The sequence below is a fragment of the Miscanthus floridulus genome, chromosome 7 (assembly GCF_019320115.1).
Source record: "Miscanthus floridulus cultivar M001 chromosome 7, ASM1932011v1, whole genome shotgun sequence".
NCBI lineage: Eukaryota > Viridiplantae > Streptophyta > Magnoliopsida > Poales > Poaceae > Miscanthus > Miscanthus floridulus.
Genome location: NC_089586.1, coordinates 118,480,057 through 118,502,215, shown reverse-complemented (window position 1 = coordinate 118,502,215; position 22,159 = coordinate 118,480,057). Strand labels below are relative to the sequence as shown.

General features: G+C 43.7%; 2 protein-coding genes across 3 annotated transcripts; one reads left to right on the top strand and one right to left on the bottom strand.

The window, feature by feature from the left end:
- Positions 1–2,385: 2,385 nt before the first annotated feature.
- On the bottom strand, positions 2,386–4,305 carry LOC136464436 (photosynthetic NDH subunit of subcomplex B 4, chloroplastic-like). Of its 2 annotated transcripts, none has more exons than XM_066463387.1 (6): positions 4,130–4,305; positions 3,996–4,040; positions 3,365–3,512; positions 3,204–3,259; positions 3,038–3,109; positions 2,386–2,660 (listed from the first exon to the last, which is right to left on the bottom strand). In XM_066463387.1, exons 1-6 carry the CDS (start codon positions 4,232–4,234, stop codon positions 2,547–2,549), a joined length of 540 nt encoding a protein of 179 aa, XP_066319484.1. In that variant the 5' UTR covers positions 4,235–4,305; the 3' UTR covers positions 2,386–2,546. The 2 variants fall into 2 exon arrangements, with proteins under 2 accessions (XP_066319484.1, XP_066319485.1); XM_066463388.1 differs by having other exon boundaries at positions 4,136–4,303.
- A 1,877-nt stretch (positions 4,306–6,182) lies between these two features.
- LOC136466127 (casparian strip membrane protein 3-like) lies at positions 6,183–7,073 on the top strand. The gene is made up of 3 exons (XM_066464589.1): positions 6,183–6,439; positions 6,570–6,693; positions 6,858–7,073. Exons 1-3 carry the CDS (start codon positions 6,183–6,185, stop codon positions 7,071–7,073), a joined length of 597 nt encoding a protein of 198 aa, XP_066320686.1.
- Positions 7,074–22,159: the final 15,086 nt, after the last annotated feature.

Below are 22,159 nucleotides of genomic sequence, written 5' to 3'. Positions count from 1 at the left end.
CAGGCCTCACACTAAACTAGTTAAACGTGTCGTGCCGGTCCGACTATAGTTCAACAAAGCAAAGAAACATAAATTTCATATCAGGAAGTTCTTAGTATCTTCAAATCCATCATCCATCATTGCTCACATACACATAGAATCAAACTAGCAGCCAATACAAATAGAATGAAACTAGCAGCCAAATCGAATCAAATCTCATAACCGAGGTGCACCACCACTGCAGCCTCCACGGGATGGCCATGGTTGAGACGCCACCACATACATTCGCGTGTGGGCTGGGGGCGCGACGCTGCAACCTCGCTGGGGGAGAGTCGCAGATGAGAGCCCGTTTGGCCGGGCTCCGAGCGGCTCCGGCTCCTCTGACTCCTCCCTATGTCATCTCCTGTAGCGACACTGTTCACCGGAGTCGCTTTTCTCTCTCATCCTTTCCTCTCTCACTGGCAGCACTGGAGCCGGAGAAGCTCGTTTTTTTGCTCCTCCGGCTCCAGCTCCTGCGCGCTACAGTTGCGCTACAGTGTGGGAGCCAGAGCCGGCGGGAGCCCGGCCAAACGCGCCCTGAGTGTTGGCCAAGATGCTCTCACAGAAGGGTAACAACAAAGGGAAATGAGTGGAATAGAAGGCGACAATTATGGAATTGAAGGGTGGAGCTAGGGTTTAGAAGTTGGGATGGGAGGTTATATATGAGGTATCGGGCCACCAATAATAGGGTCATGCTGGGGTAGTAGCCCAGGCACGGCCCAGCCATCGGACTGGGTCGGTACGAGCACGATGGCCGTTGAGTCGTGCCGTGCCTAGGTTGTGGCATGCCCATGGGACTGCCTTGTGGGCTTCTGTACAAAAAGCTTTCCCAGGTAGGTGAGCTATTTTGTTTCTCTTGCGGACTTGCTCGAAGTTCTCGCTCAACAAGGCGACAAAGTGTTGGGAGAACAAACCAAACACGTTCTTAGTTTTGTCCTAAGAAAAATTATCTAACTTTAACCATGTTTATTGAAAACATGCGAACATATATAATGATATCAAATAAATGTGTAATCATACATATTTAACGGTCATGCAATAAAACTAATTTTATGTTGTAGATATTAGTGTATTTTTTAATAAAGTTGGTCTAAATTGAAGAAGTTTGAATTGGGAAGAGTTAAATTAAAATACGTTATCACATTTTGGAAGGAAGGAATATAAGTTAAAGACTTTCGCACACCAAATTTTGTTTTCATTTCAGCATGTTCATTTTTTTCACCAATCATAGTAAAAAATAACATCATTAGATTCTAAAATAAATTCAGAAAAATACGAGCACCCACGTCTTACTTGAGAACTTGAAAGGCAAGTTACACAGTAGAGAACCCACTACTCAGCTCGCGAAACTAACGGAACTTTAGCATCCACTCAAACCTTTTGGTAAAAATCTTACGTTTTTCCTACAGTCCATCCAAATGATTATTTCTTTTAAATTCCTATGTTTTTTAATCCTTTGTTTTGTAGTTGCATCCCGGTACAATTTACATATCTTTTCTCATTCCTACCATATTTTTGCTTCTATGGCTCCGTTTGGCTAGCAGAATTTTGGCTGAAACTGACTAAAAAATACTGTTATAGTTTAATTATTGTGAGAGAAAACACTGTTACGGCTGAAAAAAGAAGCTAAATATGGGTTAAGCGGAACAGGGCCCATGTGTTTAAAAGGGAAGGTGGTGTTGGGGTGGGTGGGGGTGGGGTGGGGGGGGGGGGATCGTTCTTACAAAAAGATGGCGTGCAACCATCGCTCATCGGCAGCTCAAAAAATCATGGCTCTGATTGCGAAGCCGTGCATCGGAGACGCTGCCGCTGGCCTGGGTCGTAGTACCTCGTAGGCCGTACGTGACCGGTAGGGGTCCGGCCCGTCGTCTGACTGCTGGCCACTCGTCAGCGTTGCAGCCTCGGTCTCCCCCGGCGCGGCCCTGTCCTCGCCGCTGCGTGTTTCGGCGCACCGCTCTCCGTTGCTTGCGTGCGCCGTGCGCCGTGCGTGTAGCTGCCGGCGAGGCCTGCAGGCTGCAGACGCCAGACGGTGCATGTGTAATGTACCTGTACGCCTCTGAACTGTCTGTGCCGAGCGGCGATCGATGCTGTACAACTACAGTTCTAGTTTGCCATGTACTATACACAGAGTTCTGTAGTTGCACAGTTGTACTCCGAACTTGGCCAGATGCTATCGTACCCAATCCTTCATTATCTGGACTAAAATGTGTGGACACGTCATTAAGCACTGACGCAAACACTGTCAATGCATGTGGTGCTACTGGCCAACTACATGTATCCTTGGGTAGGGCCTGTCTTGTTTCTGTAAATACTGTAACTTTCTTTTATTAAAAACATGCAGTAGGGGTGCACCCCCTCCTGTTTCCCTTAAGAAAACAAACTGTATGTATCCTGCTATTGCACTGCAGTAGCGCAGTTCATCCAGGCGTTTGGGCCATATACAGACTTGAGCAGGACAGCAAAGAAGTCTGAACTTATTTGCTAACGAAGTTCAGATAGAGAACTGATTAGTAACACCCGTATTATAATCACTTTGTGACTACTTCCTCCAGCTCCCTGAGGCCCCCAACCCTCTGCTCAATCTCCTCGAGCAGCTCCTCCCTGAGCAGCTCCTCCCTCGCAGACGCCTCCAGGTCCTCTTGCTGCCAATGAACATTGCACAAGATGTTAGTAAGGGTGCGTTTAGATCCAATTTTTTTTTTGGATTTTGGCTCACTGTAGCATCTCGTTTGTATTTTGTAATTAATGTCTAATTATGGACTAATTAGGTTCAAAAGTTTCGTCTCGCGATTTCTCGACCAACTGTGTAATTAGTTTTTTTTTCGTCTACATTTAGTACTCTATGCATGTGTCGCAAGATTCGATGTGACAATTACTATGCAAAATTTTTTGGCAGCTAAACGGGGCCTAAAGTTATCTGTGGCTAGGATAGGCTAACTGCTTTGATTCTTCGATCATGCAGCCTAAGAAAAAGAGGCACATACAGACACTGTGCAAAGGTGCCTGCGTGCGTGCTTACCCTATCGTAGTACCAGTGCACGGTTCCATCTCCACCCTGGCTCCTGTACGTGTCGCTGTCGTAGAAGGGATCCTGTTTTGATTTAACCCACAAGCAAGCTGTGTGTCATGAACACTCGAGGAAATAGTGCAATTACATGGTGTATGTTAGTACTGTGCATGCTTGCCTTCATGGACGCAAAGAAGCAGACTCCCCAGACCGTGAACATGGCGTAGAAGGTATCTGCGCGCGATCGATCGAGAGGGAAACGGTCAGCGGTTTCAGATCAAAGGGCGCGCGGAGCTCATGTGCTGAGACGACGGTGGCGGTGGCAGGAGCAGGACTCACAAACGCTCTTGAGGGCGGCGTCGCTGAGATGCCAGATGGACTTGGTCACGACGTAGTCCCGCGACATGTCCACGTGCTCCACCATCGTCACCATCAGGGGCACCACGTCCAGCGACGGGAAGGCGCTCACCTTCGCTGAACCGGATCTCTGCAACGCAGCACAAGATCCATAGATCTGAACATTAGTGAACCGTCAATGCAACTGGACTCTGTTCATTCATGTCATGGTCTCATGGGTAGCAGTACTATTTATTTATAGAAGCAACCTAACGTAACACAACGTGGCCCGTTCGCTTCGCTGAAAAAAAAACAAGCTGAAACACTGTTCTGACTGATTTATTGCGAGAGGAAAATACTGTTCCGACTAAAAAAACAAGCTAAAAAGTACGGTTTATAAGACAAGCGAACATGGCTCGGTTAGTCTGTTTCTTCAGATTTCATAAAGGGCCTGCATAGAAACATAGGCATATGACACTGTACTCTGTTTATCCATATGGTTTTACATCCTTATCACCTGGCTGTCAGCACGAAGCACGTCATTTCTATGCAACGCTGTAGGCTTGCCTCGAATTTACTACGTGAACATGAACATTTCTCCATATTTTTCGTTTCAGGATAAGATGTCATGTACCTTAGAACGGCCGGACCTGAGCCCGTGGTCCTGGAACCTGCCGATCTGCACAGAAACATCATGCATAAATGTGAAACTTGAAGCAACTGAAAAGTGGAAACAGTCGGAACATGGGATTTGAAAGAGAACGATACGTGTACTGTCGCAGGGCAGCGGCCATGGCGGTCAGCTCTCCTCGCGGAGTGCAGGGCAGCGGCGGCGGCGAGCTGAGAGTGTGACTTGAGCAGCGGCGAGGCCATGGTCGTTCAGCTGCTCCTTCGATGGCTTTGGTTGGAGTGAGACTGGGGCGGATGTGCTCATGTTTGGCTCGCTGATCTTCAGGGGATAAGATGGAAAATGGGTGGCCAAGTATGTTCTCCGATCTCCATCGTGGGCTGACGTAAGAACAGAAACTTTTGGGTCTGAACATAAAGCATTGTTGGGCTCAAAAGTAGCCTGGCTGTGTATTGCCTTGTTTATTTGATTCGGCCTGGTGTCGTGCAGCCCAAATGAGAACTCAAACTGATGGGCCTCTTCTAGCCGAACAGGCCGTTAAACAAGCTGGCTAATTAGAAGCCCACTGCACTGCTTAAGGCTGAGCCCGGACGCCGCTTTTCGGGTCTGCTCGCTGCCATGGCCCGAGAGGCCTACTTCCTCTCCGCGTCTCCCTACCTTTCTCGAAAATATCTCCCACTCCCGTGCTCGTCCATCGCGTGCTGCTACGCCATGCGCTCGCTCCTGCTGTCTTCCCCGCCGCGCACACCATCCCACGCCGCGCGGCTCCCCCATCAGCGCCGCACTCCATCCCGCGCCACGCTCTCCATTGCCGTGCTACACTCCATCCCCCCGCCACGCCAACTCTAGCTCGCTACGCGCCGTGCCTTGTCTCCCGCGCGCGTCGAGATGATGCTAGGGTGACGCCGAGGTGCTGTTGGGGTGATGCCAAGGTGCTGCTGACATCACCGTTCCCCACCAGAAGGTCGTGGCCGCTTTCGATGATGTAGTGGCCTGGAAATGTTGCGACGAAAATGCATGTTGCAAGCGTATGTTTTAAGTGTTTCATACATTACAGAGGTATGTTGCAATTGTTTCATATGGATGTTGCAAAAATAGATTAGGGGATGTTGCACATGTTGCATATGTTGCAAGTGTTTCAGGCATGTTGCAAGTGTTTTAGAGGTTCTTCTAAATGTTTATCTGTTCTAGACGTATGTTGCAAGCGTTTTGATATAGATGTTGCATATGTTTCACATATGTTGCAACAATATATTCCAAATGTTTCAACTGATGTTATGTTATGTCGCAATAAGTGTTTTTATGTTGCAAGTGTTTTATCTGGATGTTGCATATGTTCCACACATATGTTCGAAGCGTATGTTCTAGATGTTTCATCCGTTTCCATACGCATGTTGCATTCAAGTGTTCATGTTATTTAGGAATTCAGGGGGGCACGGGGAGTGGAGCGTTGTGCACAGCACGGGCGCCGGGGGATGAGGAGCGGCGAGCTGGGGGCCAGTGGATGGGTAGTGCGGCGTGCCGGTGTCCTGCAGATGGAGGGCGCTGTGGGGGCCGACGATCAGGGCACCTCGAATCGAAGGGGACAAGGCGTGCTGAGCGTACGAGGCGAGTCGTATAGACACGCGGGTGGGCGGTGCGATGGGACGAGGTGCACGTGCGGGCTGGGGAAAAAAATCAGCGGACGGGGCAGGCTGCGCGCGAGTGCGGGCGCTAGCGCTGCCGAAACCGAAACTGGAAACTCCGCATGCATCTATCTGCTAAGTAAAATGGTTAGCCTTGCATTGCATCCATCTGCTAAGTTAGCTTTTAGAGCATAAAAGCATCCCGTGCTATGGAGCTGGGAGGAGTTGAAGCAGAGGCATGGAGCGTGTCGTCGCAGACGCTGCCGTCCACTGACATAAAGCAAGCTGATGTCGTTAGCCCTGATCTGATGGAGCAAGTGAGAGTTGTTGCCAACCAAACTGCATTCCCCGGCACGTACGCGCGCATCACGTGCTCACATCAGAATCACCTAATCCACATCCACATGCACACTCCACGGAGCTCTTCCTGCACGTATATATATATATATATATATATAAACACGTGCGAGCAACGTCCAACAACATCCAGACCAGTAAGCCTTGACGCAGGTAGCCGCCTTCACTAGCCGAAGGCGAGGGCGAAAGGCGGTGTCTCGGCGCGTCAACGATGGAGGACAGCAAAGCCCCGGTGTCGGAGCACGGCGGGGAGACCTCCAAGGCCGCCGTGCTCGGGGTGGCCGCCAGCAGCGGGAGCCGCAGGGCGGCTACCCGCGGGCTAGCCGTGCTCGACCTCATCCTCCGCTTCGTCGCGGTGATCGCCACCGTGGGCAGCGCCATCGCCATGGGCACCACCAACCAGACGCTGCCCTTCTTCACGCAGTTCCTCCGGTTCAAGGCGCAGTACAGCGATCTCCCGACCCTAACGTACGTGCATCGATCCTTTAAACCGGTCCACCAACTTAATTGATGATTGTGTTTTCTTGGTCAACACAGGCCGGTGCTCTGAGCTGCGTTGTTAAATTACGTGCATACACTGTTTCATTTGCATTGTCAGGTTCTTCGTGGTGGTGAACTCGATCGTCGCCGCGTACCTGGTCCTGTCCATACCTCTGTCCATCGTGCACGTCATGGCGAGCAGGGCGAAGTACAGTAGGCTGGTCTTGGTTTTCTTTGATGCGGTAAGAGACATGCCATATAGCTCGTCTTAATTTCTGCATAATACACGGCAACGTACCCAACGGGCATCGCGATCGCCGATCAGCCCAATGTGCAGTAGGTGCACGATAGACCAGAACAGCGGTCCAAGTGATTACCAACTGAATTTTGGCACTCTTTGACAAAGGCAATGCTGGCGCTGGTGACGGCGGCGGCATCGGCGGCCGCGGCGGTCGTGTACCTGGCGCACAAGGGCAACGCCAGGGCCAACTGGTTCGCCATCTGCCAGCAGTTCGACTCCTTCTGCGAGCGCATCTCCGGCTCCCTCATCGGCTCATTCGCGGCCATGGCCCTGCTCCTTTTGCTCATACTCCTCTCCGCCGCCGCGCTGGCCCGGAGCTAGATGGCCACACACCTAAGTATCCGTCAGGGTCAACCCCCGGGCGTACTTCCCTGCTGGTCGAGTGCAAGGCGTTGCATGTCTGTGCGTACTGGTCGCTGTAACATCGTGCAAAGGTGGCTTACAAATAAGGCACTAGTGTCGTGTCTTTGTGCCTAATTTTTCATTTTGAGCCTTCTTGTTAAGTTCATTACTTGTATCATATCCACTACTCCACTAGCATCATACTAAAAGGTCATCTGTTGATGTACGGCTTTAGAGCACCTCCAATGCACCGGTGAAATCGAACCGAGGAGAAGAAAAGTGAACCGTGAACACTGGAGCGTGTGAACCGTCGTTGTCAAAACGAACCACGCAGATGAGTCGAACCCTCCAGCGTAAAGTAATCAGCATTGTACATGCACGAGAAGAGAGAGACCAAACGAGGGATGCAGAATCTTCCGTGTGGCACTTGCATGGTGAGTGGTGGGTCCCAGCAGTCGATGCTCACACTACACACTTCGAAATGTTTGACATGCTCGGTTCGCTTTGCACACTGGAGCTGCCCTTATGACGCGCGGCGCCATGGCCTTCCTCGAGGGTAAAAATGGCAACAGCGACATCTCCGGCGGCGAGTTGTACCGGAAATCTTCGCTGCCGACCAGTCGAACAGCAGCCCCGCGCCGACGCCCCCTCCGCACTCCCCCGCTCTTCCGTTTTTTTTATAATTTTTTGCGCAGCCCATCCGCTGGAGCAAGCTCGGCTCAAGTTCGAGCGATGAGCGAGTCGTGCGATTCTGATTTCGACGGTAGCGTTATGGTACATGTGTTTTTTCCTTTTTCTTTTTTCTATTTCTTTTTTGCTTTTCTTTTTCATTTCTTTCTACTATTTCTTTTTTTCTTTTTCTTTCTTTCCATCTTTTATTCATTTTTTATTTTTCTTTATTTTCTTTTATTTATTTTTCCTTTCTTTTTTTCCCTTTTTCTTTTTTTGATCTTTTTTATTATTCTTTTTGTTTGCTTTTTTTATTTTTATTTTTTATTGTATGTTTTCCTTTTATTTTTTTCTTTCCTTTCATTCATTTATTTTTTTCTTTTTTTGGACTTTTGCCATTTTTTATTTTCTTTATTCTTTTACTATATTCATTTTACTCTATTGATTTTTATTTCCTTTTATTTTTCTTTTCCTTTTTTGTTTCCTTTCCTGGCTTCTATTTAGTTTTTTTGTTTTTATTTTTTTTTGTTTTCTTATCTTTTTATTTGTTAACATTTATATTTTAAATTTCTTTTTTATATGGTTCACTTTTTTATTTACAGATACACGTGATGTTCATGTAGTATGCATGTAATATTCTATTATATATTTTTTATGTCCGCGAGTAGAAATGTGTTGTTCTACGTTGTATTTTGTGATGTTCAGTAAGCATACATTGATGTTCTAGGATATTTTTTTATGTTCGGTAGCATTTTTTCTTCTTTTTATTTGACTCTAATTAATTACTTCACTAATTTTATTATTTTATTTTATATTTTCAAGATATTTGCGATGTTCGCGTAGTATACATATGATGTTCTATGCTATATTCAGCGATGTTCGTGTAGTCTTAATGTGATGTTCTACGATGTATTTTGTGATGTTCGCGTAATATACATATGATATTTTATGCTATATTTAGCGATGTTCGTATAGTCTTAATGTGATGTTCTACGATGTATCTTTGATGTTCGGTAGCATTTTTTCTTTTTTTATTTGACTATAATTAATTACTTCGCTAATTTTATTTTTATTATTATTTTTTACATCTTCATGATATATATGATGTTCGCGTAGTATACATATGATGTTCATATGATGTTCGACGATTATCTTTAAATAAGGTTCATCATGAGATAAATATTCGTTAAATTTTTTTATCGAAATATATCTATGTCAGGTCTGGTTTTGAAGAGTTTATTGCAAGGAATATGATGGGGCAATCGGATTTTAATTTAGATACTTGGTTTAGGAGATATGACTTTTTCACTTCAAAAAGCATGGGATGCGTTGATGTCAGCAATTTTCAATTTAGTGCATGGCTGTTGTCTACTGCCTGGTTGGCTGCGTGGGGTGCGAGCCTGAACGCCAAGGCCGGCCTAGATACCAGAGAAACTAAAAGATCCTAATAGCTAGAGGGAGAGTGAATAGCCTATTAAAAATTTCTATAACAACACTTAACAAACCGGTTAGACAATTATGAGGCGAAGCGAGTGTTGCGCTAGCCTACTAAAAATGCAAGCCACCTACCACAATTCTAATTTATGTAGTTTCTATCCACACAATAACTATGTCACTACACTAAGTGTGATCTCAAAGGCTAACTAAAGAGACATACCAACCAAACTAACAAGCTCTCACAACTAGCTACACTAAAGAGCTTGACAACTAGTTTGCGGTAATGTAGAGAGTGAGCAAGATAGTTATACCGTCGTGTCGAGGAATGAGCCAATCAATCACAAGAATGAATACCAATGAAGATCAATCACCTCAATGATTTTTTATCGAGGTTCACTTGCTTGCCGGCAAGCTAGTCCACGTTGTAGTGATTCACTCACTTGGAGGTTCACGCGCTAATTGGCATCACACGCCAAACTCACAATAGGGTGTCGCACAATCAACACAAGATGAGGATCACATAAGCCACGAGCAATTCACTAGAGTACCTTTTGGCTCTCCATCGGGGAAAGGTCAAGAACATCTCATAGTCACCACAATCAAAGCCGGAGATAATCACCAGCCTTTGCTCGACGATCCTCGTTGCACCAAGCCGTCTATGTGGCAGCAACCACCAAAATTAACAAGCGAATCCCGCAGCGAAACACGAATACCGAGTGCCTCTAGATGCAAACACTCAAGCAATGCACTTGGATTCTCTTCCAATCTCACAAAGATGATAAATTAATGATGGAGATGAGTGGGAGGGCTTTGGCTAAGCTCACAAGGTTGCTATATCAATGCAAATGGCCAAGAGAGTGAGCTTGAGCCGACCATAGGGCTTAAATAGAAGTTCCCACGAAATAGACCCGTTGTACCCCTTCACTGGGTACAACACGGGATGACCGGACGCTCCGATCATATCGACCAGACACTCCGGTCATATCGACCGGACATAAGACCCCAGCGTCCGATCGCCCGATGCTTGCCATGTGTCATCAGCTTTGAACACTGATCACCCGATCTCAACGGTCAAGTGATGACCAGACGCGTCAGTTAGATTTCAACCGGACGCAGGATCTCAGCGTCCGGTCATTTCCAGTAAGCATCCACTCATGACCAGACACGTCCGATCATGCTCGACCAGACACACCCAGCGTCCGGTCACTCACTGTCTCCTCTGTACTGCCATGTAGCGGGACCAGACTCAGGCCCTAAGCGTCCGGTCATTTCTCGCGCCAACGTTCGGTCATGAGACTGAAACCACACGCTCACTACTACCACCGACCGGACGCGCCGGTCCAACTGAGACCAGCGTCCGGTCACTTACAGTGATCTCCGTCTTTTCTATAGAGAGCGTCGGTGGCATTGTCGGACTGTCCGCACTCTACGGGCAGACACTTTGCCGGTAAAGTTTCTAACCCTTGCTCAAATGTGCCAACCACTAAGTGTATCACCTTGTGCACACGTATTAGCATATTTTTACAAATGTTCTCAAGGGTGTTAGCACTCTACTAGATCCTAAATACATATGCAATGAGTTAGAGCATCTAGTGGCACTTTGATAACCGCATTTCGATACGAGTTTCACCCCTCTTAATAGCACGGCTATCAAAGCTAAATGTGATCATACTCTCTAAATGTCTTAATTACCGAAATAAAATAGCTCCTATCATTTATACCTTTGCCTTAAGTCTTTTATTTTTCTCTTTCTTCTTTTTAAGTCCAAGCACTTGATCATCACCATGGCATCACCATCATCATGTCATGATCTTCATTTGCTTCACCACTTGGAATGTGCTACCTATCTTATGATCACTTGATAAACTAGGTTAGCACTTAGGGTTTCATTAATTCACCAAAAACCAAACTAGAGCTTTTAATCTCCCCCTTTTTGGTAATTGATGACAACCCTTTCACAAAGATATGAATTAAAATTCAATTGAATCCATGTTGCTTGTCCAAGCATATTTACTATGTGTAAAAGGATATGGACAAATTTCTTGAACTCTATATAGTAGCAATTGCTCCCCCTACATATGTGCTAAGACTTTAGATTGAAGCTTGCACATATGTTTAGATAGGAAATATAGGAGATAATGTCTACCAAATAATGCTAAGGTATAAAAAATGGACCTTTGAAGCATGATACCAATCAGAGTGCACCTATATACCATCCTTAACACTATGGTTAGCTTGATACCACATGGAAATGAAATCACTAGATAACCTATGCCTGCTAGTTTTTTATTTCATCATTCAAACCTACAACTAGCATACACCACACAAGCATGGATATTAAAATTTAAAACTTGTGCCATGCAAGCAAACATATGAGATGCACATTCAAATGCACCATACAAGTTCATGAGCTTGCTCTCCCTACTTGTGTGCTCAAATTTTTAATTTATCCCTTTCCTTTGTCATATCTCTCCTCCTATGTCAAATTCTCCCCCTTGTTGTCGTTTCACTATCTTAGTACACTATTTCTTTGTTTTTCTCCCCATAGTACTAATATCTTTGTTTTTCTCCTCTTTTGTCATCAATGACCACAAAGGTTTAAAATTTAGATAGGTTGAGATTATCAATGTCAATCAAGGGGGCGAGGATCATTTCCCAAATTTGGTCCAATCTAGAATACTTGCCAAAGACATTTAACTCGGTTTGATCCAAGGACAAGTTTTTTCACACCTCCAAATAAGGGTTATCTTGTACCATATTGAGTTAAACACTTAGAGCTCATTTTCTAGATCAAACACTAGGTTTACAAGCCCACAAACATGTCATATGCTACCACTAGATCAAAATAAGCATAGAAGCAATAGTAGTACCATATAATCATCAAATTCATTTGATTTTTATAAATAAGCCTATTAAATGTGAAAGATGTGTAGATGCACTAAACATGTCCTTAGCAAGGATGTATGACATGCTAATCAACTTTTACCTTGGATTGCTCGAAGGAGAGGCATGTCATATAAGTGGGGGGGTGCATCAACACATATTTGAGAAATCCAATATATTCAACTCATTCCTTAGCTTGCAAAATTTTTTCTCATCCAATAGCTTGGTGAATATATCGGTAAATTGATCTTCGGTGCCTACACTCTCAATTCAAATATCCTCTTTTTGTTGGTGATCTCTTATGAAATGGTGGCGGATATCAATATGCTTTGTTCTTGCATGTTGAACCGGATTGTTGGTCAACTTGATTGCAGTCTCATTGTCACATAGCAATGGCACTTTCTTGAACATGATTCCAAAGTCACTCAAAGTGGCCTTCATTCAAAGTATTTGTGCACAACAACTACCGGTGGATATGTATTCGACTTTGGCGGTTAATAATGCAACACTATTTTGCTTCTTTGATGACCATAAAACAAGTGATCTTCCTAATAATTGACATGTGTCCGAGGTGCTCTTCCTTTCAACCTTGCATCCCGCATAATCCAAGTCAGAGTAACCAACTAGCTCAAACTTTGCTCCTTTGGGATACCACAAACCAATATTTTGTGTATGCTTTAAGTACCTTAATGTTCTCTTTGTAGCCTTCAAATGACCTTCTCTTGGTGAAGCTTGAAATCTTGCACACATACATACACTAAACATGACATCTGGTCTTGATGCGGTTACATAGAGTAGACTTCTAATCATAGACCGATACCACTTTTGATCCACCATGTTTCCACTTGCATCACTATCCAAGTTACCATTGGTTCTCATTGGTATGCTAATGGCTTTACTATCAACCATTCTAAACTTCTTGATCATGTCCTTTATGTACTTGCCTTGACTTACAAAAGTATCATTCTTCAATTACTTGATTTCTAGACCAAGGAAGTAACTAAATTCTCCAATCATAGACATCTCAAACTCATTAGCCATCATCTTTCCAAATCCATCACAAAAATCTTGATTGGTTGATCCAAATATGATATCATCAACATAGATTTGTAATACAAATAGATATTTTCCAATCTTCCTGATGAAAAGAGTGGTGTCAACCTTGCCCATTGTGAACCCTTTAGAGAGTAGAAAGTTCCTCAATCTCTCATACCATGCTCTAGGTACTTATTTCAACCCATATAAAGCCTTCTTCAACTTGTATATATGGTTGGGCTTCTTATCATTTTCAAAACCGAGAGGTTGCTCAACATATACTTCTTCATTGATGTAACCATTGAGAAATGTACTCTTAACATCCATTTAATAGAGCTTGATGTTGTGGGCACAAGCATAGGCTAGCAAGATTCTAATTGCTTCCAATCTAGCAATCAGGACATATATTTCTCCAAAGTCAAGACCTTCAACTTATGTATAGCCTTGTGCTACTAATCTTGCTTTGTTCCTTACTACTATCCCATCCTGATCTTGCTTATTTCTAAAGACCCATTTAGTTTCAATCATATTGTGTTCCTTTGGTCTCTCTACTAATTCTCATACTTAATTTCTTGTGAAATTATTTAATTCTTTATGCATAGCATTCACCCAATCAACATCCTTTAATGCTTCATCTAGCTTATTTGGTTCAATGGATAACACAAATGAGAAATGCTCACAAAATAAAGCCAATCTTGATCTAGTTTGCACACCTCTTGAAATGTCACCAATGATAGTGTCCAATGAATGATCCCTTGTAATATTAGTTGGTTGGAGAATTGAAACTTGATTGCTTGCACTTGCTTGATCATTGGGTTGAGATGATGTACTAGCCACTTGATCTTGTTCATTATCATGAGAGCCACTTATACTAGCTTGATTTGTATCATCTTGCACATTTGAGTTAGAGAGCACATGCACTTGATCATCTTCATCATCATTCACTTGCCTAGGCCTTAATTTACCAACATCCATGTTCTTTATGGCATTTGAAAGTTAAATGCCTCTAACATCTTCCAAGTTCTCATTCTCTACTTATGAACCCTTGGTTTCATCAAATCCAACATCATGAATTTCCTCAAGAGTACCACTTTTCAAATTTCAAACTCTATATCTTTGCTTGTAGTGGAGTAACCAAGTAGGAATCCTTCATCATATTTCTTATCAAACTTTTCCAATCTAGTGCATTTCTTCAATATATAGCATTTGCAACCAAAGACCCAAAAGTATGCAATGTTGAGCTTTCTACCATTCAAGAGCTCATATGGTGTCTGGTCTTTTAATGGATGACAATAAAGACGGTTGCTACAATAACAAGCCGTGTTGATAGCTTCAGCCCAAAAAGATTGACTCATATTGTACTCACTAAGCATAGACCTTGCCATATCAATGAGTGTTCTATTTTTTCTCTCAACAAGGCCATTTGATTGTGGAGTGTACTTGGCCGAGAATTGATGTCTAATTCCAAATTCATCACACAACTCATCAATTCTAGTGTTCTTAAACTCACTACCATTGTCACTTTTAACTGTCTTGATGGTTGTTTCAAACTCATTGTGAATGCCCTTGACAAATGATTTAAATGTTGCAAACACATCACTTTTGTCCACTAGAAAGAATACCCATGTGTATCTAGTATAATCATCCACTATCACAAAGCTATATTTGTTACCACCAATGCTAGTGTATTGTGTTGGCCTAAACAAATCCATATACAACAACTCAAATGCTTTACTAGGGCTCATCGTGCTTTTTCTTAGGATGGATGTTTCCAACTTGTTTGCCGGCTTGACAAGAGCTACAAAGCTTATCCTTCTCAAACACAATATCTTTCAAGCCTCTAACTAAGTCATGCTTAACCAATCTATTCAATTGTTTCATTCCAATATGACCATGCCTTCTATGCCATAATTAACCCATGCTAAACTTAGTGAACAAATATGTAGATAATTTAGCTTCACTAGCATTTAAATTAACCAAGTATAGATTCTCATATCTAAAGCCTTTGAAGATCAATTAGAGCCATCTACACTTATGATCTCTACATCATCTATCCCAAATATGCATTTGAATTCAAGATCACACAATTGAGCCATGGATAGCAAATTAAAGTTTAAGCTCTCTACTAGCAACACATTGGATATGCTCATGTCATTAGATATCGCAATCTTACCAAGCCCTTTGACCTTGCCTTTACCATTGTCATCAAATGTGATACTATCATAACCATCATTGCCATTGGTGTGGATTGAGTTGAACATTACTGCATCACCGGTCATGTGTTGAGTGCACCTGCTATTAAAAACCCAATGCCTTTTTCTGGCTTTATAATTGACCTACAAAAGAAGATCAATTCTTTTTAGGTACCCAAACTTGCTTGGGTCCTTGAAGGTTAGTGACCAAGCTTTTTAGCACCCAAATGCCTTTCTTCTTTGAGCCCATCTATGGTTTACCAATGAACTTAGCCTTTATGCCATTTGTACCCTTGGTAAGCATATAGAAAGAATCAAGCTTAATGTAGGATACATTAGTTTGTGACTTCTTATTCATGCACTTTTGCTCTACATGACCAACTTACTTGCAACTTGTGCAAAACCGACCATTATTCATCACAAAACTAGTCTTGTGAGGAGCAAAGACCGCCTTGCCTTTCTTAGGGTATAGCCTAATCCCTCTTTGTAGAGAGAAGCTCTTTGACTACCCAAGTACATAAGCAAGCGGTCCTCACCACCATAGGCCTTAGCCAAGGTGTGAGTGAGCTTATTGACCTCATTCTTGAGGTTCTTATTCTCAACCATTAGTGAGGCATCACAAGTAAAACCATCACTACTAGATGAGATGAAAGTAGAAGTACTATAAGAAGGGTTAGTGGGATCCCAGCATCTGGTCGCCCGATGCTTGCCACGTGTTATCAGCTTCAAACACTGATCATTCGATGTCAATGATCAAGTGATGACCAGACGTGTCAGTTAGATTTCGATTAGACACTGGATCCCAGCGTCCGGTCATTTCTAGTAAGCATCCACTCACGACCGGACATGTCCGATCATGCCCGACTGGATACACCCAGCGTCCGGTCACTCACTGTCTCCTCTATACTACCATGTCAGTGGGACCGGACTCAGGCCCTAAGCGTCTGGTCATTTCTCGTGCCAGCATTCGGTCATAAGACTGAAACCACACGCTCACTGCTACCACCGACCGGACACGCTGGTCCAACCGAGACCAGTGTCAGATCACTTACAGTGACCTCCATCTTTTCTATAGAGAGCGCCGGTGGCACCGTCGGACTATCTGCACTCTACGGGCGGACACTTTGCCGATGAAGTTTCTAACCCTTGCTCAAATGTGCCAACCACCAAGTGTATCACCTTGTGCATATATGTTAGCATATTTTTACAAAATGTCCTCAAGGGTGTTAGCACTCCACTAGATCCTAAATGCATATGCAATGAGTTAGAGAATGTAGTGGCACTTTGATAACCGTATTTCGATACGAGTTTCACCTCTCTTAATAGTACAACTATCAAACCTAAATGTGATCATACTCTCTAAGTGTCTTGATCACCGAAACAAAATGACTCCTATCATTTATACCTTTGCCTTAAGCCTTTTGTTTTTTGCTTTCTTCTTTTCAAGTCCAAGCACTTGATCATCACTATGGCATCACCATCACATGTCATGATCTTCATTTGCTTCACCACTTGGAATGTGCTACCTATCTTATGATCACTTGATAAACTAGGTTAGCACTTAAGGTTTCATCAATTCACCAAAACCAAACTAGAGCTTTCAAAAACAACCCAATTTGGAAAGTAATAATTGTGGGCGCAGGGGGATCGATGTGAGGATTGGTGCTGACCCCAACGATGCATAGGGGCCCTGAGTTGTACCCCATCCCCATCCAAGATCCCTCTAATTTTCCCGCTCCCCATCCCCGCTACCTGTCTTGAGGCTGCTTTTCTCCCGTCCCCGCTCCCATCCCCGATTAGACTCGTGGGGCCCCATCGAGCGTCGCACACCCGACAAGAGGATGATGAAAACCCCATCTTGCATGGCCATGGCACTACGCCAATCCCACCAAAGCATATTGGTGATGAAGCAGCAAGAAGCCAATAACAGTGGGAGCACCTAGCACGTCGGTCGGCTGAATCTTCAACTTTGGTGTCCCTTGAGGTCAACAATGGAAGATACTGATGCCGTTGCTCTGACCTTTTGGCTCTATGTCTCCCTATTGCTCTCATCCTTTGTTGTGTGTGGGGAGAGTGAAAGGGTGGGGCAGGACTGAGAGAGCAGGGGCAAGGCAGCCGGAGTGGGAGGTGGGATGGTGAGTTTGGTGGATCGCGTGTGCGTCTCCATGTTCGACTCCGTTAGCCTTAGTGAGTGAGGAAGGAGGGTGGTCATCGGCTGTGAGCCCATGCCCCATGTGTGGGTCGTGTGGATAAGTGTGGGAGTGGGAGCGGTTAGGGTTAACAGTTGGCTTGGGCTCAACATTTAGCGTTGGGCTTCTTTTGGCCTGCATAGTCGGGTCACCCAACGGGTGTCAGAGAGGGTACTGTTGGACCGTTCTAGCCCCTGCTTCACTCGATGGGGATAAGTTTTAGCCTATTAAGCTCCCTATGGGGATCAGTTTTAGCCCGTTAAGTTCCCTTAATGGATGAAATCCCCATCGGAGATCGGGTATCGAGGCCCCGTTGCCATCTTAACTCGAGGGACTAAACTAGTGTAGTGCTGCCCCAAAGTCTACATCCCAATCAGTCCTCCATGTCGCCATAAACTACAACCCCACATGGTGTTAGAGTCTCTTGCAGAAGAAGCAAGAGCTTCATTGGACAAAAACTATAGGTAACACTGGAGAGCACCTTATCTATAGTGTACAGAGCATCTTCGCATGCATGTGACAAAAAAGTAAGAGGGAAGGGAGAAAAAACTATGTGGACCATGTTTTGGTATTCGGAAGGAGGTGGAGTGGGATTTGAAAGTCCGTGTTGAGAGCCTTAGAGCCCTAGTCTAGTCCTTTCATGCCTATATGTACTACTACATTAGGATCAAGCTAATGGGCTTGTTAGCATGCATTGGACATGCTCTAGACCCCAACACACATGCACCTTCTATCATAATCATCAAGTGATTGACCAGTTCTTAACACAACAACAATTAACTAATCCTAGCTGACTTAAAAGAGAGACATATATACAATCAAATCTTGCAATTGTACAATAAGAGATTTTTTTCTTCGTCCTATGGATAACAATGACAAATTATTGCTTGAAGACATTCTTATGAGCATCAATTGAAACTTTCTATTGTCTGAAGATGTAGTCGTTTTGACTTTCTGAGTAGTTCAGATGCTCTAGCTCATTATAACTAGAATTTCCATGTAAAAAGGGAACTCTAGATGTGCCGTAAAATCTTTCCACATTACCAAAAGGGATAAAATAAGAAATCCAGATTTGCAGTAATCTTTAGCAAAGTGACACCGAGAGAAATAGGTGTTCTACAGTCTCCTCACTTCCAACATTACGGAGAACACAATTATAACTTGACAGGTGTATATATATTTTCTCCTCGAAATTTCTCTAGTGCTTAATTTGTCTTTAAGCAATAACTAGAAAAAGGTTTTGTGCTTAAGCTAACATAATGATTTACAGATCCATTTGAAAACTAGATGAACAGAAGAGTCACCATTTAAATGTTGATATGCCTTGTGCGAACGAAAATTAGCAGTGGCCCAAATGTACATCCAAACACCATTCTAGTCATAGAGTAACATACTTTCTATGTGTGTTATCAACAACTTAAACACAACTTAAATTGGTCAAAAGCTTGACTAAGCCATGATAACTATTTGACACGCCATGTTCGTCGTGTGTTTTGATAGCAGCTGCTGAAAGAAAAGATTAATCCACAAAACCCTCCCCTCAAAATCTAACTGCATCCGCAGAAGCAGAAAGTGGTGACATATTAAACAGTCACAAACTAACAAAGGTGAAACAAAGTATGAACCTTACCTTAGAAGAAACAACTCTGTATTTTCTCCTAAAGCTTTATTTGCAAACCTTGAATCTCAATGTCCCGTTTGTTGATTTCATCTTGTTTATCTGAAAGAAGCCTATCTTTTATCTTTCAATTCCTTTTCCTTAACCTTGTTCTCTACTTCCTTTTCAATATTAGCCTTCAACTCTCCATACAAAAAGACAATAACCACACCCCCAAGAGCAATGATCTTGTACCAGTAATCATTGAACCTAAAATGATAAAAGTAAATCTCAACATGTTTTCCTACACATAAGATAAGTAAGGAACTAATAATCGAGAAGGAAGGGGTGATTTTCAAGGTTTTGACTTGAATTTAACAATTGCCATGCTTGATAGAGGAAAAAAGCAATTTGTCTCTAACAGATACAAGAATTAGCACTAAAACCATGGGATTAAATCAGGGCATTATTATGGTTTGCACAATGTCAAAAAGCAATTTGTCTGATCTCATGTGATATGTGCATATCAGAAACTCACAAAGGAAGGCATCCTTATGGTTTGCACAATGTCAAAAAACAATTTGTCTGATCTTATGTGATATGTGCATATCGAAAACTCACAAAAGAGGGCATCCTTATGGGTTGCACAATGTCTATAACTGAAGCTCACAACATTATGGTTTAAGAAACTATCTTCACTACTTAGGTCATGTTTGATGTAGTTTATTGTTTAGCCGGCTACAGATTAAGCAGAAGTTGTGCAAAAAGTAGGGTTTTGTAGCAACCTATCAATGAGTCAAATCTGAGAAGTGTTGGTATGAAACACCAAACATGAGAGCAGGATAGAGAATAAGATGAAAGAAAGTCAAATGAGTAAAGGGCTAACCTCCTCCTCCACCTTCCCCCTCTTTCCCTTTTATAGGAAAGGTGGGAGGGAGGTTTTCATTATTTTCCCCAGTAAGGGTATTTTACAAAAGAGCCTCTAAGGGCTACGAGCCCTAAACATTGTTTTACAAGCCCCAAAGCTATGTAATTGGGCCTTGGAAACACTAATAGGGGCCCCTAACATATAATATACCCCCAACAGTAGCCCCTCAGCTATTTGGTTTTGATAAAAATATAAGACCCAATTACAACTCAATTCTGATGCGCAACTCTAGTCTATACAGTGACAATCTATTGAAGATTATATCTTTAGTTAGTCTTCAGCTAGTCTTCAGTGTGTCAACCTTCGCTCGAGCCTCCATGACCTTGTGTTTGGTAGCTTGCTCCTTCGTATGGTCTTGAGCCCTTGATACCTTCTTTTCATAATTGAGCCTTCGCTGAAGCAATTGATGTAGTCGAAGTAAGCGAAGTAGTCGACATAGGTGAGGTAGTTGTAGATGATCACGACATGTCTTCAAGCTTTCACTCTTAGGTGCTAGGCAAAGCTTTTGTCTTCGAGCGGATTGCTTGTCCAATGCGCTCCTCGCTAGCCCCTCTTGGCTAGCACTTGTGAGAAGTTTTTTTGCGTGTTTAAAGTATATGACGTAGGCATGGTTGATGTCACAAATGTTGTGGATGGAGATCCCCCACTCCAATTGATGGTGAAGGCTAATTCAGAGATGCTAATGGTGGTCCCTTCGCTCTAAATTGTTGGAGAAGGCGACGTCGATTACGCCAAAGCTAATGTCGAAGGCCCTTGTAGAAATGTTGACAAAGACGTAGCCAAATGATGTCGAAGTTGGAGTCAAGGCCGCTCGCTGAGACTTTGGCAAACACATTGTCGATGAAGCAAAAGTCGATGGCGAAGCCTGTCCTGATAGGTTAGCGTGGGTGAAATCAAGTTAGCTAAAGTCAGTGGTGAAGCTGTGCATTGATATGATTGCAAAGGCATTACCAGTGATGTCGAAATTGGTGGTAAGGTTTTTTGCAAAAACAATTGTTGGGTTGGATATTGTCAAGTTCGCCGAAATCAGTGGCGAAGTCCCTCATTGAAATGTTAGCGAAGGCGTAGTTGATGACGCCAAAGTCGGCGATGGGCCTGTCGTTGTAACTTGATGAAAGTCTTGAACAATGGGTCACTGAACTTTCAATACCGAAGTAGGGAGAGAAAATGAGAGCGAAGGATGCTTTGGTGTCTTATCATGTTCTTTTTATGGGGGCGAAATGGACGAGAGGTAGCAAAAAGAGCCCCTCATATTTTTTGGATTACTTTTGCGCTAACCCAGTACATTTTCAGCCAATGGCGCTAGAAGCAGTGAAATGAGCCCCTCAGTGCTTTTGGATTGCTTGGCGGGCGATGACAGACTCTAGAATTTGATATTTCCTGGTTCCGTTCAAGTGGATTTGGTGCTCGTGGCCTCTGAATTTCCTTCCATCCTGGGTTTAACGATGTGCATGATCAGAATGATTTTGGCCATAGGATCTTCAATGAGTAAGAGAAGAATGCTTGAGGAGAGATCAATGCCATTTATTTGTGTGAAGTTGGATTACTGTTATACAAATTTGGGTGGACTTAGATTAGATATGACTGTGGAAGTGGTTGAGAGGGTGGATTTGGTAAATTTTTATGCATTATAGAGGGGTAGAGATAAACCAAATTGTATAAGATAACAAGAGCATTGTAAACTCGCTTGATGCAGGCAAGTGTAACGGTAGTATTACCGGATGTCCGGACGGACGCATGCGCACCCGCCCCCATTCGCCTTTGTCCTGACCCCGTCCGTCTTTGTCCCGTCCTACGCACGCACTTCGCTTAGTCTCTACGCCTGCCGGTCGCCCCTGACCCCTTTCTCTCTCTCTGCGCGGGTAACACTCAGGAGCCGAGATGAGCAGCTGAGGACGAGCACGCCCCTAGCGCGCCTCGACCGTAGCACCAATGTCTGCTAGCCCCTAGTGGCTTCGTTCGCTAGTCCCCCGACGCGCCAAGCGCCTAGTTTGCTCATCCACGGCCGTACAACATAAAACACTTGCAACGTGAAAACATTTGAATGCAACATATGTCTGAAAGTAGATGAAATATTTGGAACGCACACTTGCAACATGTGTGTGAAACACACGAAACATCTAGATTTGCAACTT

Coding starts and splice junctions, on each gene's coding strand:
- LOC136466127 (XM_066464589.1), top strand. CDS start 6,183: ATGGAGGACAGCAAAGCCCCGGTGTCGGAGCACGGCGGGGAGACCTCC. Junction 6,440..6,569: donor AGCGATCTCCCGACCCTAAC/GTACGTGCATCG, acceptor TTGCATTGTCAG/GTTCTTCGTGGTGGTGAACT. Junction 6,694..6,857: donor TCTTGGTTTTCTTTGATGCG/GTAAGAGACATG, acceptor TCTTTGACAAAG/GCAATGCTGGCGCTGGTGAC.
- LOC136464436 (XM_066463387.1), bottom strand. CDS start 4,234: ATGGCCTCGCCGCTGCTCAAGTCACACTCTCAGCTCGCCGCCGCCGCT. Junction 3,513..3,995: donor TCAGGTCCGGCCGTTCTAAG/GTACATGACATC, acceptor GCTGCGTTGCAG/AGATCCGGTTCAGCGAAGGT. Junction 3,110..3,203: donor GCTTCTTTGCGTCCATGAAG/GCAAGCATGCAC, acceptor AAATCAAAACAG/GATCCCTTCTACGACAGCGA.